Source organism: Enhydra lutris, unplaced genomic scaffold (genome assembly GCF_002288905.1).
Source record: "Enhydra lutris kenyoni isolate GAN:26980312 unplaced genomic scaffold, ASM228890v2 scaffoldscaffold1, whole genome shotgun sequence".
In the NCBI taxonomy this organism is placed as follows: Eukaryota; Metazoa; Chordata; class Mammalia; order Carnivora; family Mustelidae; genus Enhydra; species Enhydra lutris.
Genome location: NW_019154085.1, coordinates 69,667,589 through 69,692,432, shown reverse-complemented (window position 1 = coordinate 69,692,432; position 24,844 = coordinate 69,667,589). Strand labels below are relative to the sequence as shown.

The window sequence follows — 24,844 nt, the reverse complement described above, 5'->3', positions numbered from 1 at the left end:
GCGGGGAGCCTGATTCCGCCCCTCTCTCTGCCTGTCTCTCTGCCTACTTGTGATCTATCTGTCTGTCAAATAAATAAATAAAATCTTAAAAAAAAAAAAAAAAGTCTACTTAAGACCACTGAATCCTCACATTTAGAGATGCCGAAGTCAAGACAGACTTTAATTTGTTTCTACTGTAATTTTTTCTTTTAAAATATCCTTTTTTCTTATGTTATTTTATAAAGGTTTTATTTATCTGAGAGAGAGAGAAAGAAAGCATGAGTGGGGGGAGGGGTAGAGGGATAGGGAAAAACAGGCTCCCCACTGAGCAGGGAGCCCAATGCAGGATTTGATCCCGAGATCCTGGGATCATGACCAGAGCCAAGAGAAATGCCTAACCAACTGAGCCGCCCAGGCACAGTTCCCCCCCCCCTTTAAATTAACTTCAGTCTCCTCAGAGTTCCATAATTTGTCATTGTTGGCAACTGATTTAGTTGGATGGAAAAAAAAAATCCTATTAATCCTTGCTCTGTTCTCGACTTATATTTATCTTTCTACCTGGCAAGCAACTTTTGGTGAACAAACATCATTAGAAAAAAAAAAAAAACAAAAAAACCACAACTCTTATTTTTGCTTTACAACCAAGAAACAGATTCCTGATGTTCTTATTCTGGTTTTGACTGGGAGCACTGATGCTGACGAGTATTTTTTTCAATAGATATTACAAAGTGGTCAGTTTTGTGGGCTGTTGGAATAACCATTGTGGGATCAGCTACTATGCTAACTAGGCTGAGGTCATTAGGTCATTTCACTACCAGCCTGGATCCTCTAACCCATAGCCTAAGAAACCTAGAAGAGGAGAAAACAGCCTGTAACAAGCAATCATTTGCATAACACTTTTTACACTAGAGTCTAAAAATGCCCTTTTTGTTTAATAATTAAAGCCATACTTTGTGTTCTTTTTAGAGTGACTCAATTAAGACTCTGTTCTGTGTTCAGGCACCTAACCAAAAATTCTAATCACTGAAAATATTTTATTGCCTATTTGGAAGGAGCATGCTATTAAGATAGCATACTTTCTATTAGTCCATTTGCTTTTAAATTTAAACTCAAAGGACAAGAAGAAAATAATTGAAAACAGACTGTAGTGAGTACCTCACCCTGATTTTATCACTCCCCACCATTTTTGCTTATAAATGCAGATGGCGAACATGTACTACAACTTACAAAACCGAGTTGTCGAACCAACGCTGAGGTCACAACTTCCCTTGTAAATAAAGGTCATTTTCTATCACCTTGACTTTAATGCTTCCCAAAGACGGTTTTCCCCACCAGGCACCATATCACAGCTCCGCAGCTCCTCTGGGAACATGCGCTCAAGTCTGATGACTGGGTTCTATTGAAGAGAACTCAACCCCGTGGAAATTACCAATGTGTCATTCAAATTTCTCCAGAGCATTGAGAATCCTGTGCAGGGCAAAGGACACTTGATGTTCAGGGTTAGTGAATATTGAACAAAATCTCAGAATATATTAAAAGTAACATTTATTTATTTGATGTATAAGTTTCTGACCTCCTGACTTTTTGATTTGTAAAATAGGAAGAATTTCATAAATTGGGTCTCACACTTCCTGCCCTAAGCTGCAGGCAGGTGCCCTTCGCACCCCACCCCCCACCCCCGCCCCCAGCTACTTGGAGCTTTCTTGCTGCAAGGATGGTATTTACTCTCTTGCTCTAACAAGGATGTTGGTAATTTTAAATTTCTTTGGCTTGTGGCTTGTGACATTCTTATCCCGCTCTGTGTCTGTTTTCTTTAATATTTTAGATTTCTAACATTCCGGGAGGTGTTTATGGACTGTTGTTTTTCCCTCTTTGCTTTTCCTTTGGTAAAATGTAGAAAATAATATTCAAAAGCAGTCCCTAGGAGCTTTGGGGAAGCAGTAACCACAAATTTCCTAGGCAATTTTAGATCTTTGGTTTCTGATGAGTCTTAATGAACGAGATAAGCGTCATAATCAACATTAAGTTCAATAACTTTTTTATTGCCTAAAAATGACAAGCCAAATCACTTCAGCTCTGACCATGATAAAAATCCAAATACCTTACTAAAATAAATACCAACCAGCAGTGTCAAGACTAGGGTAAGGCAAGTGAGGTAATTGCCTCAGGCACAAAATTTAAGGAGGCCTCAGGAAAAACAAGAAACCCCAACACCTCAGTAATCAAGATAAATGATATTTTAATGCAATATTTTGAAAATTAATGCAAAAATTCATGATGAACAAAATATCAAAATTTTAAATAGACAGGATCAGTAACAGCACCTTGCTAAGCCATACTGGAGCCTTAGACAAGAGGAAAAATCAGTAATACTGATCCTATATTTATGGAGAATTCTGATTTTTTGTTTATCACAGAATTTTTTGCATTAATTTTCATTTATTTAAATATTGCATTAGAATATTATGTATCTTGATCGCTGAGCTTTCCCTATAAATTCTGCACCCAAGACAAGGACCCCCACTTAATCCCCCTAGTCCAGGCCCTGCTAACCAGGATGGCAGTGGTTAGGGAAATAAAGTGATATATCCCCTCCTCTCAAAATGTTGATTTGGGGGTGAGGGGGGATATTCACAGTTATGTTTACGTCTAGTTATTGTCCCTGGGCAACCAACAACCATCATTTTGGCTCTGGTTTGGCTGTAGTCTCAATTAGAAGGCATTTCCTAAATCCCAAAATGGAAAAGTTGTCTTTTTGTTAATTCTGTCTGAAGGTATCATATTATCAAAATCCATTATATCTTAAAGAAAAAAAGAAAAGAGCCTAGTTAGGAAAACTCATGCAGTTCAATTCATCAAAAGTTTCTCCTTCCACGGTAGTTTCCTCTGCTTCTTTCCCTGTTAGTCTTGGCAGAAGAGGGCCTGTGAGGTTTCTTCTGGTATTCCACCTTTGTCCATCCTCCCTCACTGACTTTGGTTTCCTCTTCACTGGCTCTTAAGTCAGTCTCAGGGTGTAAAGGCATCCCGGGTATGGTCCTGGGTCGATGGCAGTCATTTGGGCTTCTCTTGAAGTCAGGTGACTGCTGAGCATTGAGCGCTGACTGAGAAACACTGTAGAATTTTCCAGAATACCTTTCTCGCGAGTGTGTGGAATGAGGACTCTTCCCACTGTACCTTCCCCTAGGAGAAGAATTGAGTGATACGCTCCCACGATCATATTTGTTCTTGTTTCTACCTGAGTATCGACCCCTCTCTAAAGAGCGGTCAGTTGGAAGACTGGAAAAGCCACTGTCTCTAGAGTTGAGATGTAGAGAAGAGAAGTTTTTGGTCAGTCCATACTGAGTAGGAGAGGAGCTTCTGGATTGGTTTATGGGTGTGATCTGTTGATACTTAATGGGCACCTGGGTCCGTCTTACAGCAGCAGCGTAGGAATCCTGGTCATTGAAATAGGGGAAGAATTGTGACCCCAGAATGGGATTGCTCTGGGAACGCTGTAATGAAGTATTGGATGCAATCTGCCGCAACCTCAGAGTGTCCAGCCACTGGCGATCAGCACCTACAGAGGAAATGGAAATAAGCCTCTTTTAAGCCACAGCAAAGCTGCCTGCCTAATTCATAATCCTGTCTCAAGATAATTCAGGCCTCCTGGGGATACTCCCAGCTTTACCATTCATAGAAATTCTAGGCTAGGTATAAGGACATTTCCTTTATTATTATATATACTTCTTAAAAAATAAGGACATTTGCACTAAATGAGTATGTGCTATAGGCTTGGCCTCATTCCAGAGGCTTTACTTACGTGATCTCATTCACTCCTCCCCAAGGTCTCAGGATAAGTACAAATGATCTAACTCTGTAAACTAGGAGACTGAAGCTTGGGAAGTCTGGTAACTTGCCCAAGGTCACTCAGCTAATAATTCCAGGTCCTTCTGCATCTAAATCCCATCTTCTTCCTGCTAAGCCATGTCATCACTTCTAGAAATTGCTGTTTGCATGTGTTTGGATGGTAGGGGCATGTTCAGCAAACAAAAGGTTTTTTGCCAGCAGGCACTTTCATAAACCCTCAAGAACCCTAAATGCAGATGAAAGAAATTGGGTTCCAGTGGTTGAGACAGCTGGGGATTGTCTGGAAGAAAGACAGCTCACATCTCCAGAGGAGAGATTCTGAGGTTCAGGAATAAGAAATGGGTTTTTTGTTTGTTTCTTTGGTTTTTGGTTTTTTTTTTCCCCATGAAAAATGAAGCTCCGTGGCCAACAGGAAGAGAAGGTGAAAGAAAGTGGTCAATAAACAGGAACCATTTAGTAAGCTCTATTTCCCTGAATCAGCAAGTCACACCTGGGATCTCTTCTGCCTTCTGCAGGGCCTGAGTCATCTTGCCCACATCCTGAGTTCCCTCCTGGTCTTCCCTGAGCGACGCTTGCCATGCTTGTCACACGGAGCTTCTGGAGAGGAACAGAGCGTGCCCACTTCTCACTCCAGCAAGCAGCCCCCCTCACTGCCCTGCACAGGTGACCACACCTCAGAGGTGAGTGACTTGTCCCGATGCTGGTGACCTGTGTCCAGACACTCCTCACAGCCTCACCCAACCACAGGGCCTTCTTGCCTTCCCCTTGACTCCTCTGAAATTGTAGCTTCTAACAGAGCCCTGATTTTGTTCAGTGTTCAACCCCCTCATGGAGCCATGTGCACTGGCTGAACACATTCTGGCTCTAGTGGCAGACTTTGATTGACCTGAGCCAGATGCAGTGATGTTGTGGGGGAGGAGTGGACACACATCTTAGTTTCTGACCAGAGCAACCTGAGAGATCATCTGCTGGGAGTGTGTAGGCAAGTCCTTGTCACCCTTCAGTGTGAGAGCAGGAAAGGCATCGGCCCCTCGTGTCCTCTGCCCATTGCCATATCTTTACATGATGGCTATGAATGTGGAGGAGCTGGGCCACAGGCAAAGGCGACAGACTGAGAAGGGCTGAGTGGAAAGAAGCAAAGGTTTGTTCCTTGTCCTTTAATGTGGGCAAACCAGCCGCTCTTACTGCGTCTGAGCCCAGCCTGCTTCTGGACTTCTTCTACAGAAGATAGCACATTTCATTAGAGTTAAAACCCATGGTTTTATCACATTAGAATGCCTACATGGCTGGTCCCTACCCCAGTAGGGACTCATGGGGTCTGTGGTTGGGCTTGAGAATTTGCATTTCCTTTTGTTTTTAAAATTTTTTTAAATTATTTATTTGACAGAGAGAGATCACAAGTAGGCAGAGAGGCAGGCAGAGAGAGAAGAAGGGAAGCAGGTTCCCTGCCAAGCAGAGACCCCGATGTGGGGCTTGATCTCAGGACCCTGAGATCATGCTGAGCCGAAGACAGAGGTCTTAACCCCTTGAGCCACCCAGGCACCCCAAGAGAATTTGCATTTCTAACAAGTTCCTATTGGTCCTGAGACGGCTGTTCCTGGGATTACACTTTGGTCCATTTGGGAGGAAGTCAGTGGAAGTTGAATTTTCTGTTAAGAAATAATACCCAAACTGATCCAGGTGGTATCCTTTGAGTTTGCATGTCAAAAGGGAAAAAGAAATAGGAGGGAGAAGGAAGGGAGGCAAACTAGCTAAAACTAGGGAGCCAGATGGGGGGTCCCTCCCAAAGGGAGGTCACTCTCTCCTTTTGTCCTGCAACCTCTCCTGTTAATCATAATCAGAGGGAAAGTTTGAGCCAAAGCTATTCCACTGGGAAATTGAAGCGTATTGACCATTCCTAATGCTCTTAGAGAAATAATTTGCTTTCTCCCAAAAGACTTAGATTACAGAGAGGTACAAGACACTTGTTAGACCTCTGCCCATTGTCCTCTTTGGGGAATGTCCCTAGTTCGTCTCCACCCACATGGCGCCAGTTTAGTGTACCACCTGCCCCCCCTCCCACCTCACCACGGATACCGCCACCTACCACCATCTCCTTCTGCTGACAGTAAATTGGTCCAGGCTTGGACAAAAACAACAAACAGGTCTTACTCTGGGGAATCTGGAATTGGGACTGATAAACTATTTGGTGATTCTCAAAGTGGTAGAATTCAAACTCTGTGAACTTGGAGGCAGAGGGCACCTACTTTGTGTCATGTGGGTTGGGAAACAAAACCAGCTTTTAGTAAAAGAGAAAAATACAGCAGAGGTGGAGACAGAAGATCCCCCCACAGATTTCACAAGAGTGTTGTAGGGATCCAATAGGATCGTGGCTAATAAAGCCCTACAGAAGTAAAATGTGCCCTACAAATGTTACTTCACTGGGAGAGGGACATTAATTATAAAAAGAAGTCCTTTTAAAGGCATGATAGGAAACATGCACGACAAGATGATTGAATTAGCAAATAAAAGAAGTTAAAAATGCAGTGTTCTGTGCTGGGGAGACTCAACACCTATTACATGGGTTAGTCATGTGTAGAAACAGCATGCCTTAAACAGTGTGTGAAAATGTGTTTTGTGGCTGAGAAGGCTTGGTAGAAACTCCTGTTCAGCCATTGTGGCCAGAATGTCTTTTCACAATTCATTGAGAAAGAAAAGAACCAAATCAACTGTGTTGACAAAGGCAGGCAGGTCCAGCGTGCTGTCAGAAATATTGGTGAGTTGTGAGTACTGTCCAGGCTTCTGGGCCCCCGGCTGGTGGTCATAGAAGGCCCGGTGCACTTGACAAGCTAGTCCTACAGTAGAGGACACTTTAGTTAGGTTCTCAAAACTCAGTAACCCTAGCCATAGGGGCACTTTATTTTCCATGCCGCCAAAGAACCTTCTGATGTGGCTTTTCAGGTGCATTTTCTTATTGGGAAAAACAATGCGCTGATCAGAAAACACGTACTTCTGGTTCATTGGCAGGTGTATTTCTCGTGGTAAAAAATGAATTGCATGGGGGTTTATGCATCCAACTCTCATGCGTCTGTCAGCTTGTCGTAGTCCCACAGAGCCTATCTCTGGGTTGTACTGAGTTTCTGGACCTGCAAAGGTGAAGGTCAGGACCTCTTCCCTGAATCTACCAAATAATGACCAATTTAACAGCAAGTCAGCTGGCCTTCCCCTATGTAATTTCTAATCTGTTTCAGTATAGCATCTGTAATTAGTGTCACCACGCTCCATCATACACATTTCATGTTTTCTCTTTCTCTATCCTTCCTTACCTTTTTTTCTCCCTCTTCTCCTCCCCTTCCTTCTTCCCTCTCTTCCCCCATCTTTCTTCTGCTCTGATGTATCCGTCCTGTCCAGGTCTCAAGAAATTGCCCCAATGATACACTGGCTTCATAGGAATGTTTGCTGGACCCCACAAGATTCATATCGCTGTCTACAGTTTTGGAAACTAAATTTATGCATGTGTATAAATATACATATATATTCTTATTTACCAATATAACATAATCATTAATTTTCATCTTTTATTATAGCTATCCAAATACTGAAATTTCTTGTGATATGCTCACTTATAAGTCCATAAATACTACTGGTGCATATCGTCTGTTTATAAAACCAATATTCTAAAAATAAAAGAAGGAAGTCTTATATTAGAAATCTATGTCTATTCACAGGCTGGCACTTATCCCGGGTATGAGAATTTGATATTCAAGTTTTTGGAGTCTAGCACACATCTAACTTACTTGAGTCAGACCTGCTTCTAGAGTTGCCCTCTGAGTTGGGAAGTAATGTCTGAATGGCAAGTTGGACAGCTTTCACTTCATCCTGAAGTTTCGTTCGGCTCCATTGAATTGAGTGGACATGCTTCGTGCTCTTTGGAGCTCGGACATCACTCTGATAAATAAGAAAGAGAGAGAGAGAGAAACTCATGATCGAATGCTCATGTTTATTTTATAGGAAGAAAAGAAAATCAGGCTATCATGTCATTTGAGTTCACTCCTTAGAACACTAGTATCATAATGCCCTACGTGAGGTATTTGTACAGTTGGCCTAAATATGGTACAATGATGTAACCACTTTAGTCCTTAGCGGATTACAGAATAGTTCAACGTGGTTGTCTTCCCTCAGAATGTATTCTATTTGGCAAATCTCAACTTACCTTTTTGTTTACCGAGAAACAAAAAGTGATTTCTTCTGTTTAAGGTACTTGAAGACAGGTCTGAAAACATAAACATCTGACCACTATTTTGCCCACAACTGCCTCAGATCATCCGGGTAACTGGGTGACTGTGGGCAGCGTGGTGGACTAATTATCCCCACGGAGAATGCACAGTAACAGGTGCAAAAGTGAGACAGGGCAGGGAGTTAAGAATAGTGCCTAGAAAAAGGAGAGGACATCAGATCCAAGACATACCACCTTCTCGTTCTGAAACCCTTCATCACCAGGTGTCATGAATCAGGTTCAAGAGCCTCTCAGGCTTCATTATGGTTATGAAAATATGTTTAAAAAAACTCTGAAGTGACCATTACAAACACAAGTAGCACATCATCACAGACCATGAGGAGGAGGAGGAAGGAGAAGAAAGAGAAAAGAAGAAAAGAATTGAGTGTGGTTTGTCTCTACAACTAAGGCAGGCAGAGATGAAATCTGGCTGTTAGAACTGTCCAGTTGCTAAAGAGAAGGCTTGTCCTGCACAGCGGGGACGGGTCAACAGATTCCAGAATAGCCTAGAGTCCAATCAACAGCTCTCATTAAGTTTTGTGTCCTACAGGCAACATTTGGACAATTACTGCTGTTTCTCAGGCACCTCCTCCCTGACAAGCTGTGCTCATCGGCTGGTGAGGATAAGTAACTGCTGTGATGCTCGTCACTTTCCAGCATCAGGTCACCCCGGGCAAGAGGAGTGACCCGGCTTTGGATTTGTAATGCCGAATCCAAGCCAAGCTGGCAACTCAGAAGACCGTCACAGCGCAGCAGTGTGTGGAGTCCCATCTGAGACCAATTTTCTTCATCTTACTGCTGGGAAGAGCGGGAACTGCATTCACAGTTAGAGAACCCGGCTGTGACGCCACTGATGGTCACTGACTACCCTAACCACAGGACTTCTTCCATCTCTCTGAGCCAGTTTTCCCTAGCTGCCCAATGAAGCTAATGCTGCCTGTCTCTCAGTACTGGTGCAAGGTTAATGCGAGAAAACAGGTGTAAGCTTCTGTTATAGTGCCTAGGTCGTGGTGAACGCTTACGAAATGTTTCCTGAATGAGTAACTGAGGGAAAGAATGAAACACATGTCCTTTGGAGGGCAGATACATGCTAATATATCCATGTGTGACAAGACTCTGTGCTTTACTTCTTCCCCTCCACCATGTTTCTGCAGGGTTTCTACCTTGTAAAGTGGGTGTCCCACCAGCCATGAAGATATTGCTAATGTTAAAAATGTAATCACGTTACTTTAAGCAGTAGAGTGCTTAAAACACCCCATTGGCTTCCTGTTGTGTTTTAGTAAATCCAGACTCCTCACTGTGACCCCGTGAAGCTCTCTGACTCCACCTGCTTATCCCCTTGTCATTGTCCTCTGTGCCTCAGGACCTTGAGCTTGCCTTCCTCTGCTGCCTTTTCTTGCTGCCTCTTCCTCCTCAGAGGAAAGGCCTACCCTAACCACCCAGTCTTATGTCCCAAGTCTCACTATTTTCTGGTTACCACTTAACCACTCTCTACATATTTGTTACCTACTTATTATCAGTCTCCTCCCACTGGAATATAAACCTCAAGAGAGAATATAGATTTAGTCTATACTAATCCTAGAATAGTAACTGTCAGTAGGTATTTGCTAAATGTATGAATTTTAATTTAACTTTTTTAAAGATTTTATTTATTTATTTGACAGAAAGAGATCATAAGTAGGCAGAGAGAGAGGGGGAAGCAGGCTTCCCACCAAGCAGAGAGCCTGATGTGGGGCTTAGTCCGAGGGCCCTGAAATCATGACCTGAGCCGAAGGCAGAGGCCCAACCCATTGAGCCACCCAGGTGCCCCTAATTTAATTTTTTTAAAAAAAGATTTTATTTATTTGGCATAGATAGAGGAAACACAAGCAGGGGGATTGTGAGAGGGAAAAGCAGGTCTCCCCCTGAGCAGGGAGCTCAATGCAGGGCTCTATCCCAAAACCCTGGGATCATGACCTGAGCTGAAGGCAGACACCTAACAGCTGAGCCACCCAGGTGTCCCAAATTTTAATTTTAATAGCATATTTTCTTTAAGTGTCAGTTTTTCTATTTTTCTATATATAAAATCTATAGAATCTGTTTTTGATGATCGATCTCCTGCCTGCCAGGTGATGGTAGAAGTTGTGCTCCATCCTTGTGACGAATCATTGATCTATCCTTACCCCTAAACTCTAAGCACCAAGAAGGCAAAACACTGTTTTGGTCACTGTTTGGTCTCTCCCAGTTCCTAACATGTTATGTCTCATGTAGAAGAAGTTCAGTCAGTAACTGACGAATGGATGAATTACTCCCTGAATCTTTATCGGGTGATAATATCCTGTTCTCTTTGCCTACCAACATTTTGTTAGAGTAATTATGTTAATCTTCCCATATTCATGTTTCTTAAATAGTTTCTCTTCCAATTTTAAGCCCTGGGAGGAAGCAAATAAATTCCCACTGAGAAACTGATGGTAAAGCCACCAGCACCCTACCCCTCCCCAACACCAAGCTTACCTCATAGGTGACAATGCATTCTACAGTCTGATTTTCCATTATTCCTACAGTCCACTTCTCCATTACAAATGGGGGCTGAAAAACAAAAGTTAGGATGGTGTAGAGCCTGCCCTGCTACAGCGTGTATCTTTGAGGCTAGCTGCACCATATGCAATTGGCAAATAGAGCATAATGACAGATTATCGTGAAAGTCCTGTTGTTTGTTCACATGTGATGACTCACAACAGGCTAACGTTTTGGATGTTGGTTTTCATAAGACCTCTTTTTCTATAATTATAAACAGTCTTAGTGCCACAGTCTTCTCTTCTCTGGTATATCACTCAATCTTATCATTAGGCCATTATTCCTGCTAATGTTTTACAATATCTGTAGAAAGCTTTCTCATGTTTAAGAGAAAGCCTTAACAATTTAGACCCCAATGTGCCTTCCTTGAGTGCAAGCAGTAGCTGAGCTAGGGGCTTCAACAACTCCTCAGCTTTTCCCTGTTTCTGGCTATTCAGCTGTCAGGCTGTGTGTGCAGATGAAACTGTGGCAACATTTCTCCCACTGTATTAAAACAAAGGATTCATGAAGAAGCCTGTGCCTTTCAGGGGAGAATATGTCACCCCAAAACATGTCGCTGTGGCATATGTATTGTATTTTTAGCTAAAGGCCATCAAAACCCAGCAGCCTCAAGGAAAACTTTTACCTCTCCTGTAACTGCCTAGAAGAATTTAGATAGGGCACCTGGCCGAGAAAGAGAGCTATTATCAGAGATAACTTTTTATCTAAAAGACCTATCTGCATGGCTCGGCAAGCTTCTAATTATCAAACATCTGCTCTTCTTATCTTCCTGTGAATTGCCTTCCTCCCCTTTGAAGCCCCAGGCCCCTGGCTCATTCCTCAGTTCAGGATGGCACATAAGCCCCAACTGCCTGACCTGCCCTTGAGTCTCCTATCTTATGGGCTCCTGTGTGTACAAAATTAAATTCTTCTCCTGCTAATCTGTCTTAGGTCACTTTAATTAGCAGACCAGCCAAAGAACTTAGAGGGGTAGAAGGAAACATTTTCACCCTGACACCTTGGATCCTATTTTAGTTTTGATGAAAATGGTCTTTATTGTAAGTGAATCTCCACTCTCTTAACCACCCTCCACCCCTTCATTCTAGCTTTAAGGTTACAAATGACCAACTGGGCTTGAGATGGGTACAAAGCACATGCAGTAGAGATTTAACAGGGCCTTTTTTTTTCTTTTCTTTTTAAAATGAGGATTGTTAGGATGCTGTTGGTGTTAAAAAAGTTCTACAGATTTTGAATGGTCTGCCCCAATCCTATTTTTCCTACAACCCCGGTTAATATTGGTATATGATGTTGCAGAAGATGTGTTTCTTTGGGAGTGCATATGTGGCATTATACCAGAAACACCTGTATTTGGGTTTACAACTCTACCCTGTCATTTTTGCTGTGAGCAGATTCCTTCTGTTAGCAGGCAAGGACTAGGATCTTGCTTTTAAATGGCATAGGTTGGGGGGTACAGAGCAAGCATCTGTCCGGTCTTCAAGACATCATAATATGTCCCAACAAAATCAGGGAAAGTTAAAACCAGAGCATAACCTTTACAGATAAATAACACCACTGAAATAACTCCTAGTTACTCAGAAGATTCCAACAATGAATATCAAATCAATCGACTTGATGAATATACTTGTAAATTAAAAGGACTTGGATGCTTAGCAATCTTATGCTTAGGACGGAACACATTTGCAAGTCTAATGCTGTGGCTTTGAAGACTCTTCACTTCCCCACTTGTGTTTGCACCCAGGTTCTTCTTTGCCCATTTTCTTCACTGAAACCAAATACACTGTTCATAGTATACTTAAGAATGGTTTATGTGAAGTTTTGAGTGAATGTCCAATGGATATCATGGTTATTTGCCTGAGTTGTTGACCTTCTACTATTGAAGTCTCATCTGTGTTTTTTCAGTATTAGTGGCACAGAACTGGATTTTTTTTTCCCCATTTTGAGGAGAAGCTAAGCATTTCTCTGAGTCTGTCTTCTGTGTTTTAATGCATGTACTTCTACCACTGAGGTATTCTCTGGCCAGAGGTGTGAACTCAAAGAGGCCAAGAAGACGTCAACACATGCCTCATGACTAACCTCCCCTTGGTCCTTCAAGAAATTGAAGACAACCAAGAAGGCTTTCCATCTTCCAAGTTTTTCAAAGTTTAAAATGACCCCAAAGTTGAGGTAAATATTTTCATGATGCCATTTTCTTTCCTTTAGTAAGTGATGGAGTAAGTGTAAAGAATAAGGAAGAAAATTTTTTTTAAAAAATTAAAGGACACTTTTTTGGTAGTACTTTTTAGTTCACACAGCATAAGTGGAATTTTAACAAAAAACTATTATGATCTCAATCTGCTAAATAAAATGTGCCTTTCAACAGCCAGCTTGAGGCTGAGCTGATGTGAACGTTGACAAGCACAAAAGCACACTGCTGGGGGATTTTAATGTCTTTGTTTGATATCTGTGAATTCAAAAAAGCTTTTAAGCCGTAAATAGAACCCTACCTTTGTCATCTTTAAAATCTCTGCATCGGGTAGGTTAGTGTTGAATGTCACATCTTTGATATAGGTTATTGCAATTTCATCCCCATCCATCTCCATATACATTTTCCACTTACAATCCTGGAATTAAAAGCAGAATTATAGAAATTTCAGAAAGTGAAACCATTTGTTTTAGTCTCAGTCTCATTTATAACACATGAAGTTCTCTGAATGAAATATTACAAAAGTTTTTTTTCCTTTTTTTGAGAAAAGGACATGCTATTGCATCTCTTTATATATCTAAATAATTCCCAGTTAGTGTAGTCGTGAGACATAATTCATCAGTGTACATGTTCTATCATGTGAGTTACAAACTCAAAATCCTAAAGGAGCCAGGCAGATAATAAAAATGAGTAAAGCCAGGCAATTTCATTATAGAGCCCTAAATTGTAATCTTTCAAAGTAGACCCACTTAATTTACATATTAAACATTCTTGGAATATTTTTTCATTCACACAAAGAAATGTGGACTTCCCATTTTGAAATATAAGGCCCTCTTAGATCTAACTTTCACTTTTTCAGTATTGATAGTAATATGGGCTCAAGAAATAGTTCACTTTCCTCTTAACAGGAAGGAAAACTGCAAATGTGGTAGATAGTGACTGATAAGTGGCCCCTGTGTTGGGGAATTATGGAAGGGTTAGGATTCTGGGGGTCTAAAGCGCATCTGCCCTAAAGGGACAGCCACCACTCAGCTTCTGTTGATTGTCCCCACGTGGGAATATGAGCTCAGTCTTGCAAGGTCCTTTGAGGTTTCATGAAAAGCTGGACATCTGGATTTTTACATGAAGCCTCTAGATTTTTTTAAATGATGTTAATTAAACTTTCAGTAAAACCATTCTGTATTGAAAAAGTGCCCTACATCCTTAGTCGGGGAATGTGAATTAAAATGTCACCACAATGAGGGGCGCCTGGGTGGCTCAGTGGGTTAGGCCTCTGCCTTTGGCTCAGGTCATGATCTCAGGGTCCTGGGATCAAGCCCCGCATCGGGGTCTCTGCTCAGCAGGGAGGCTGCTTGCCCCTCTCTCTGCCTGCCTCTCTGCCTACTTGTGATCTCTCTCTCTGTCAAATAAATAAATAAAATCTTAAAAAAAAATAAAATGTCACCAAAATGAGATGACACCAAATGGCTAAGATTGATGACATCAAATATTGGCCAGGATTTGGAGCTACTGGATTGCTGGTGGAAGTGAAAATGATACAATCATTTTGGGGAGAGTTTTGGCAATTTATTATAAACATATATCTGTACGTATAAATATAACATCTATTTGATGACCATAAATTCAAGTCCTAGGTATTTATCCAAGAGGAATAAAAAAGTCTTAGTGTTGTTCTGAGCAGCTTTATCATAATAGCCACCACCACTGCCCACTGCGACCCCCCAACCACTGCCCCGGCCCAGCAAAGTGTTGAAACAGACCAAGTGTTCATCCTTAGGAGAATGGATGAACCATGATGATAATAAAATGGAATGTTACTCAGCAATAAAAAGGAACAAACCACTGATGCGTGCAACAACACAGATCAATCTCAGAAACAGGACAGTGAGTGAAAGAAGTCTCATACAAAAGAAGAACATACTAAGGATTCTATTTAGATGACATTCTAGAACAGAGAAAACCAATCCATGGTAGAAAACATTCAGAAAAGGGATTGCTTCTGCAGATGGGGATTGACTGAGAAGGGACTTGGCGAGACTTTCTGGGGGTGCTACTACTCTGTTTATAGGGGTTTGGGTTACAGAGGCATACACACATGTCAAAACTCAGTGAATGTATACTTAAGATGTGTGTACTTATTGAACTCTAGCATTCTGAAGTGTTTAGGAGGAAGTATACTGATGTCTGCAGATTACTCTGAAATGCATCAAAAATAAGGATTGATATACAGCTAGAGTGATAGATTGACAGATATGCAATAAGGCAAGCAGAATAAATGTTAATGGCTGAATATAGAAGGTGGGTACAGGAAGATCCCTTATAAATACTTTTTCTTTGCTCTATGAATAATAATAAAAACGTGGGGGGACAAACACTGTGTGTGCAATTCAAAGAAAACATAAGCTATGTCTTTGCACCAAACTGGACCCCTGGGCCATAAATTCACCTTTGCTCATGTTATTTGAAGAATGAAGGATTCTGAGAGGTTAAGGACAATGTACTGAGCGCCCTACATGCTGAAACTGGAAAACGCTCTCGTAGGAGTAGACCTGGAATGTCTCCTGAGCAAGCTCAGACAAAATTATTGCAGAAAAACACTAACAAAGAGGCTGTTGAAAAACCTATTGGCTTCAACAGAAGGCTGGGGTAGCTCAGTGTTTTACGAAAGCTTCTAGACAAATTGCAGAACCAAGCAGAGCCCATGCCTGAGGGAGTGACCCTCTTTGCCCAGCCACATTCACAAGATGGAGAGCCAATTAGTGAAGGAAAAAGGCTATTCAACAATGTGAAAACCGAGCTCTTGGCCTATATAAGTCAAATGAGTCGTTCAGAATGGACAAATCTCTCAGTATAGCTTTGTTTTGGAGCCACTGCTCCCCTGGCAACATGGGCCCCAAGATAAATGGGCAGGATAATGGCCGTTTGGAGTCATGATTGCTCTTCTCTGAAATGGCAAGAGCCTCCTCACGCAGTGCTAGAATAAAAAGCCTTAGAAAAGATGAATTTTACTGGTATCTTCTTCTTTTGCCTGTCCAGTTTTGGAATGAAGCGAGTCAAATCAAATGAAAGATCCCAGGTTGTGTGGAAATGGCCAATCCCCTCTGCTCCACTCTCCTAGTCATAGCCCAAGAACTCTCGTGACCTCAGGCCCACCATCACCCCTCCTGCGCGCATGCTCAGAGCAGCTCTCTGTGGCGAAGGGGCTGACAGGTGGGAACTCATATTTGCCGACCGCTTCATCTGCTCCAGGCATGCTGCTGGATACTTACATGGCACTCTCTCGTGTGATACCCACAGTAATCCTGCAAGTTAGGTTTGCTCTCCCTTTAGGGGAGGAAAAATGAGGCTCAGATAAATAAGGAACTTTACTGGGACTTCCTGGCCAGTAAGTGGTAGAGGTGGGATTATAATACTAACAGCATAAGGCTGCCTGGCTCCAAAGTTGGAGGGGTGGGTGGCAGGATTACACACTGGATGGTTCTCAGAGCTCCACCATGGGACCAGCCGTCAGCAACAGGCAAGTGGGAGAAGGACCAAGGAAGACTTTACAACCGAAAAAGCAAGTGGCGGCAACAGGTCCTCCCCTACGGCAACTGCTTCCCTGGTCCCCAGAGTCCAACTTGGAAAAACAAGGATCCCCCTAACAGGGCGACAGACCTTTTACTTTTCAAATGTTTCTCTTTTCTGAAAGAAAGGCTTTTACCTGAACCATAAAAGATAGTGCGGAAGCAATAAAACGATACTCAAAGGCATTATAAGCCAAGGTGGAGGGGGCATTATCCGTTTCATTAAATTACAAGGCTGGGTGGGAAAGGAAAAGAATATGCAGTGTTCACCTAAATTATTAACTTCATCTGTCAGTGCCCTGATATAATTGCTAGTTGTGTTTTTTTTGTTTTTTTTTTTCAGGGCATCTAGGATTTCATCATTGCCTAGTTAAGAAAAGTAACCCACAAATAAAGTCATGGAATTCTTTGAATTCTGCTCCATTTCTTCTCACCCTCAGGTATCCCACTGGGTCATTAAGTTGTCAATGAGCACTGCTCACAACTACTAGGATTTGAGCAAGGTACTGAGTTCCACAGGACTGTCCTATCTCCAACTGAGACAGGACACCATGTAATGAGTTCTTGACCAGCCAATCACTGAAAATGTTTTAGTAACAGTAAAGTGAATTAAATCATCGGTAACATCACTAAAAGTAACAATTCTGCATATTTATGAGCCTAATATGCAATCTTACATGCAAAATTGCTACCTTTTCCGTTTCTTGGTAGTGGGATGGACCAGGTAGTGGGAATGTGGGGTCGGATTTAAAAACCATTCACTTTTACCAGGGTGAACTATCGATTTTGGTTGATGTGAGTGATAGAAATGTGGGTATTGATTTTGGAATCGGGAACATTCAAGAGTCACTGTGGACGTCTGGAGAACAACTCTCAATCCTGACAGACAATTCTGTATTCTCAGAGTGCATGGGGGCCTCAACGGACTCCTTTTCCAAAACCATTTCACCCCTGGCAGTCTGAAATGGCATTTGGAATTGGCCAGCACTTTAAATAGGATTTAAAGTGCTGATGATGATTATTAGATAGAAATAATATAGAAAAGGAGTCCACAGTAAGCTGTTACTAGGGCCATAGCAGGGCATGAGGTGAAAGAGGACGCCTGGACATCCAGCTCCCTGAACTGGAATCCCAGTTTCGTCACTCCCCACCCCACAACCTTAGCCAATATACAACCTGTTTGAATCTCAGTGTTTTTTTTACACACAAGCAGGTTGTTGTGTTGTGTGAGGGTGAAGGGAGGTAAGGTGAATAAAGTACTCAGCACAGGGCCAGAGCCAAATGAGGAAGCTTGGGAAGGAGCAATAATTACTTTTGTTACCAATATTAGTCCCCAACGCAGCTCCAGTATAGCTAATCAGACTAGCCGGCCCACTGTCCAGCAACCGTCTAAGACTGGGACTGGGCCAGAGTCGAGTGCGCTTTGACAGGCAGGATGGTGCGGTGTGTTTAGAAAAGCGATCTGGCCAGAGCAGGCAGGCTGGGTCAGAGTATCTAACTTGGGCAGGAGTTTGGGGATCCAGAGGGTACTGAAGAAATCTGGTGCCTGGGAATTACCAGTGTTGCAAAAAAGAAGAAGCTATGGCCAGTGGCAAATTAACAAAGACCGTCCTATGAAATAAATAGAAGAGGGAAGAAGCGTGTATCTTCTGACATAGATGGGTTATATAACACCAGTTCTGCCCTTTCCTGCTTCCACAGATCCTGATGCAGCCCTACCAGGAGGAACCAGGGGATATCTGGAGGAAAATGGCTATGACATGTGGTTGACAGCCCGAGAGCCCTGTCTTGTCGAGGAACCCGAAGCATAGAGAGAGAAGGTAATTCGAGCAAGATCGCATAGACAGCAAGCCCTGGTGTTCAGACTTGATCCTATGTGGTCTCTTGCTGCTGTAATGAGCAGGTTTCCAAACCCTCAGTCTTTTCTGAACCTTGAACTTTCCCTTGTTATGGGTTGAGGGAAGTAAGAATCACGGTACAGACGAGTTCCACCTTCCAGAGTCAACAAACAGTCCAGATTATCTTGGCGAATTGCTTTGTTATGTGTCCATGGCAGAGGCCAAAATACTGATTCTCTGATAAGTCCAACATAGCTGATTTTTCCTCCCTTATTGACAAAGATCCTTATTCAAAGCGCAGATGCTGCCATTCCACTGTCTGCTCCTTTCCTTGATTTATCTGGCCAGTATCTGGAATCACCAACACTTTCCTCCAGCCCTGGCTTAGGCTGTGTGGCTAGGCATGACTTCCACTCTCCAAACCTGAAACAACCCGCTCTCACCCAGTTGCACAAGCAGATGGTGGGGACAGGTCTGACTACTGTGGATTTTTATTTCATAGCTAGATTTCCACCTAAGAGAACACTCTCGCTATTCAAATCAGTACCTTGAGGCACATCTCGAGGGAATGCTACTAATCAGGAAAAAGGTGCTGGGGCAGGAGCAGTGCTGGGCCCTGGGACAGCACTGGAACAGCAGAAAATGGCCATCCAAAGCTTTCCACTAACTGGATTGTCTGCCTCTCCGTGCAGATCTATGAGAATTGAATAGAATTGTGTTGGGAAGAGCAGAGTTTTTGCATTTGAAACTGATGAAAAAAAATGACAGTGCTGTTGGGTGCCCAGGATATGCACTATTTATCTGGGCAGCCACTGAAATACCTGGATAATTTTAGAAGCAAGTGTGGTTAATGGAGGAGCAGAAAGCATTCCATTTGTACCACTTCTGCATTGCCAATTATGTTAAAAAATTTTCTGAATTAAGATTACTGGCCAAGTAAAACAGAAACTCTTAACTCTATGAAGATGAAATCCTAAACAACACTCAGTTAATGCTAGATTAAGTATCTCTTTGTGAGAAATCACTATTACATTCTTTGCAAGCTGTTTAAAATTCTTTGGAGTTCCAAGCCGGTGCAAGTGATGCCTAACATAGACATCCCTTCTCCCTCCCATGACAAAAAAAAAAAAGGGAGGGAGTATAAAGAAATGATCCATATAGAGGTAAATTTTACAGATAGCAAAAAGGGATTGAAGATAGCACAGAAACTAACTTTAAATATTGTTTCAAGTTCTAGGCAGTTCAGAGACAACAGTCGATAGCTCACTCTCTCTTCCAAATATGAGTGCTGTAGGTATCTCTTAAAAGAATCTAGGGCCAAGATTATTCAGGATATTTCAGAGGGAAATAGACCTCATATTAGGCTTTCAGGCTCCTACAGATCACTTCTACCTGAAGATTACAGACAAAAAAATTCTGATGTATTTTTTTATTGAGGTGGTGTATACTTTGCAAACAAAAAATGCACCGATTTTTAAGAGCACCAGTCAATGAATTTTGACAACTGTATGCACCAGCATACCCATCTAAACAAACCAGATATTCCCACTGGCCTAGAAAGTCTCCTTATGTCCCTTCCCAGTGGAGGTTCCCCGCACAAGTGGTGGTGTCTCCTCCTTCCCATTTCTATCACCATAGACTCATTTTGCCTGCTCTAGAACCTGACCAAGTTGGAACTTGACAGTAAGCATCTCTATTCATTTGGCTTCTTTCACTCGGCATGGTGGTTTTGAGATTTGTCCACGTTCCTTAATCCTTGCAGCCTTACCCTGTTGTAGATAGCCCTATTTCCATTTTACATTAGTAGACTGAGGCTCAGAAAAGTGCAGAGATTGGCGGCAAGGTCACTTAGCTGCGCCGGGGCCGGAATTAGGTCCTGGGCATGCCTAGTCTAATGGTAAAGACACTGAGTTTTATTAAAATCCCATCTCGGTCTCTCCCCACCCATCCCACCCCGCCAACGGATGGAGAAAAAGCCAAATCACCAGAGATGGCTTAGGATTCGAGCAGAGAGGCCCCTCCACCTTAGAAAGGCCTATACGGAGGAGACATTTTAAAAACATAAAATAGAGGTCGGAATAAACTTTTTAAGATTCAAGAGGGGGAGAACGGGAAACAGTTTCCTAGCAGGTGACTGTTGGACAACGTGAGAAGTACCGTAAGATGAAATAAAAATGTGGCACAACTGTTGGTCATGCTGGTATTAAAAGTAGTAAGATGTTGATGATTTAGGCCTCCGAAGGCTCCTTTACACGCGTCGCTATTATGCAGCTCAGCTGTGGGGACCTGCTGTTTGAAAGGCAGGAGAGTGGGACATCCCGTGAGAGCACCTGGGCTCTTTATCATTACGGATAAGCCCGCTACTCCCTATTTTATTATGCTGCCTTTAAAAAGGAGATAATGCAAGTACGGTTAATTTGCTTCTCTTCTTTATCTGTCCGGTGTCGTGACCCCTGGCGGCTTTGTCCCACGAGATTTGTTTTGCAACCCCAAAAGAAGCCCACAAGAAGCTCTCCCTAAAAATTCCATTAATAACCTCTTTCAGCGCGTATAGGTTGCAGGGTCTGGAACTAAGAATGTTTTAATCTGTTCGGCAAAACAATGTCTCATAATGATGTACAAGACTATTGCTGCACTGATGAAGAATCATACATAATTCAGCACCTTTCACTTGGCACCACTGTGATGTCCTCATTAGCCGTGGCTCACAGTGTCTGTCAGATGGTGTCCATGCGAACGCAGGCATTATATTGTCTTTGAGATGTGCAGCTGCTTCCATGACACTGCCAGTATATAAAAACATGACGCCGGTTTGTTTTATTTAGTGCTCAACCTTCCAGTTTGTAAAAACAAGGCTGACACAGAGCCTGACATGAGGCAGGGAAAATAATTAGCTCTCATTTTCTCAGCCTTCTATTTCCTTCTCCCCGCTGTGTTCTCTTTCCACTAAACCACCACATGTCAGTCGGAATGGGAGGCAATTAGCGGGCTCATTTCAGTCCCCACAACTGTGCTGAAAAGAAAGTATTTATGATGGCACAATGAACAGCTGAAAGATTAAATAACATTTGCCTTTTGAAAAGAAAATGACTTCTAGCTAAATGGGCAATTTTTGATTATTCTCAAACAAGCTTAGAGTAGTTGGTTTTTAAAATACAAGAAAGGAAAATGAGTCATTTTTAGGTGAAAGAATCAAATAAAACTTGACACAGTAATGCAAATAACTGATGTTTTATTGCAAAATATGTAAATGCGTTATACCCTTAACAATGGCTTGTGTCTAAGGTCAGGGCGGACTGGTGCCAACTAGACACCAGTAGAGATAAGGTTGTTATATTGCCTTTTGGGGGCTTGTTATTGGAGTGATGTACGAAAAAGGGACTTTAGGGATGATGTTAAAATAAAGTGAAAGAAATCAAGTGAGACATACTTTCATATGATGCATTACATACTTGACTACCTGAAATGGTTCAGATGTTAGCTGACATGTTTGGAAAGGGCTTTTTCATTTTAGGGTTTGTTTCTCACTATACAATTGGAAGGTACTAGGTATCTATCTTGGGGAAAAAAGTAAGTCTTGCTATTGATTTTTGACTAATTAATCTATTCTCAAGACTGGATTTCTTAACCAATATAGAAAGTGTTCTAGCTTACCTAATTACTGCGTAAGGTTTTTAAAATGCTGGTAAATGGGCTGCAAATCGACTTTTATCCAGGACACTCAAAATATAAAAACAGTTCCTCTGACTGCTAACTTCTTCTCCTTTCCCATGACTTCAGAGGTGATGCCAAAAAGTATGACTTTTATAAAAAACAAAACAAAACAAAAAACCAAAACAACAACACTGGCCTAGTAAGTAGGTGACATTTTACCAGTTGAGCTGTTCTCAGCCCAAATCCTGATGTCCAGGATTGATGTGGTTGTCGTACATCTTTGCGTTTCTGATGAAGTGCTTTCAATTTCATTTCAAATTATCAGTCCCTGTTATAGTTGATTATTTTCAAGACCTAATTTTTGGTTCAGAAAACACAAGCTATTGTGAGTTATCAAGGTCTCCTCTCTGCAGTGATCCTCGATGGCTTTGCTTCTAAAAGCAAAGATGTCCTCTCTTAGGAACAACTGCGCCTGTCATCATGGAGTCAATAACCATAACTGTTGGAACATTTGAAAAAGACAATCACAGATTTAAATTTTGTTTCTCTATCTCCATGAGCCTACTCTCACCCATTACAGACCCAAATCCTGATTTTTGGTCCATACAATACGGTCAGTGTATCCATATGAACCAATGGCCACCCAAGGAAATCTGAGCCAACTATGGATTCACTAGGAAACTGGAGCTCTCTGTGAGCTCATTACACATATTATTACAGCTGGAAACCAACAATAATGTGTTTGTCACCTGGTGAAACCCATGTTTTCTGCCGTATACTTCCTTGCTGTTCACTTTCTCAAAAGGAATCCGGGGTCTTGATTAAGAAGGCCACAAGCGATCCAGCTGTGTGCTGGAGCTCCCCTCACGAGCTGGTCGCTCACACCTCTTTCCAACTTCAAGTTCCGTGGCATCAGATCGGTAACTTGAAATTGGCCACGGTGAAAATATTTGTACCACAGAGATCTCCAAACACCACAAATCAGGGCTGTTTTCTCCCATTGGTAGACATTTTCTGGTGTGCCATTTCTACATGTGACTAGCAGTCCATCGGCAAGTACAGACTGAGCAGTTCCGCTCTGGGTCTGTAGGCAGCTGCCTGACCCGTTTCGGGAAGTGTTGCCCCACGGCGATTAGAAACATGCAGCAAGTCACACAGCCCTATACCGAGCTGCACTTGCTCCTTCGCAGTCAACTACAAGTTCTGTTTCTTATAGAACCCTGACACTGCAGGCTGATACACTGAGGCGCACCAACGCGTATGTCTACTATGTTTTTTCCCCTGGAAAAACAGTTGCTCGTGGGAAAGAAACTTCCTTACACTGCATTTGTAATAAATGCAAGATACATCAAAGTAAAGCACTGCATGTAGCGGTTCTGAAATTTACAAGGAGTGTTGGCTTTTTACTTCCTTACAAAATCCTTTTCTTTGTGCCCTGTTATTTTATTCATGTTTATCTATCCATTTATAAAAATTACACAATAGAGGAAAAAAACTCTATTTGACAGTTTTTTGATATTTACAGTACTCTGAGAAAGGGCCTGGAGATTCAATTAAGTTTATTAAATGCAACATTTTATACATGATCCACTAATAAAGGCCTAAAAGCACAATAGTAGGTGGCAAGTATTTGTAAAAAGCAGGGCTTCTAACCTCCAGGTGAAAGCACCAGAGAAGGAGAACCATTGACTGAATTGCTTCTGCCGAGGTGTGGGAGAGGGGGCCCACGTGCTGCCTCTGCTGTGTGCAGAAGGAGCCAGAGAGGCAGGGGGAACGGAAAAAGGCTTCTGCTCTGATGGGGACCTCTATTTCACTTCCACACCTTCAGAATGTTCCTCTTATCTTCTCTTCTGCATTCACTTGCTCCTTCAGAATTCCGCTCCAAAGAAAATCCAAAGTCATGGTCCTCTGGTAGGAAGTCCCGGGGTCCAGAAGCCTGTCTCTCTTTCGGGGTCCGTGGGAGCCTGGGTGTGGCTTCCCAGGCTCCTCCCCTGATTGTGGTGGCTGTCAACTCAGACCCACAGGTTTGTTTCCATGCCTCGCTGGGGAGATGAGGGAATTAGGACTCAAGGGGCAAAGTCGGTGACTGTCGGGCATGCGCAAGGAATGCGCGACTCTCTGGATAGTTCCTTCGAAATCCGGCTTTTGAATTTTTATGACACAGTCTCAGAAAGTTTCTTGGTGAGAAAACTGCTGGGTGATTTGATAGTTTATTCCTTGGCAATTTGAGAATCAATATCCTTGACTGGTGAGTTTATATGAGATATAATAATAAACTCCATGGAGCTGAATGTCAGTAAAAAAAGGGTGGTTGCCACCCTGGAGGGGGCAGCTAAGGGAGCTGTCTGAGATTCTGGAAGCCTTCTTCCTTTTGTGCCAAGTTGAAGGCCTTAGATTACGAAAATGCAAGGCATTTCCCACACAAAATAAAAAGTGGTAATTTAGTATTAGGTGATCCCCCCAAATTATCTTTTTACCAATCTTTTTACCCATATGCCTATTTGAGGGGACGATGATACTTTCCAGAAAGGGGAATATGACAAAGTGGTTGAGTCCTCCGACCGGCTCGGCCCCTCACTAGGAGGGTCTCTGGGTAGGGAATTTTACCTTTCCTGTCCTCAGTTCCTTCTGGACATGATCTAGGGATGACATTCCCTGGGACAGTGGCTTATAACAATTACATGAGAAAAATGTTCATAAAGCACTTACCACACTGTCTGGCAGAGGTGTGAAATAATCATCATCAAACATTTCCAGCCTGAACACAGGAAAATTTTGAGCTGAGAAAGACCCCGTTTCCGCCAATTCCACTGTCATAACTTCAGCGTTGCCACAACATATAGCATTATTTAAATTACTAATTTGCTTTTTAGAAATAGGTCAAATACAGGAGGAAAACCCATTCTAACTTATTGTCAGTTTAAATTGCCAGTGAAACCTTTGGTCCAAGATCTTATTTTCCCTCCCA

At 42.3% G+C, this 24,844-nt stretch overlaps 1 protein-coding gene across 1 annotated transcript in view; it reads right to left on the bottom strand.

Annotated features, from left to right (window-relative positions):
• Positions 1–2,264: 2,264 nt before the first annotated feature.
• Positions 2,265–24,844, bottom strand: part of LOC111143469 (mitogen-activated protein kinase kinase kinase 20) — a 178,799-nt gene continuing 156,219 nt past the window's right edge. Inside the window, exons 17-20 of the mRNA XM_022497239.1 lie at positions 13,120–13,236; positions 10,574–10,648; positions 7,602–7,752; positions 2,265–3,535 (exon numbers count right to left, since the gene is read on the bottom strand). Of these exons, the coding sequence (XP_022352947.1) occupies positions 2,835–3,535; positions 7,602–7,752; positions 10,574–10,648; positions 13,120–13,236 (1,044 nt within the window). The 3' untranslated portion in view covers positions 2,265–2,834. The remainder of the gene's footprint in view (positions 3,536–7,601; positions 7,753–10,573; positions 10,649–13,119; positions 13,237–24,844) is intronic.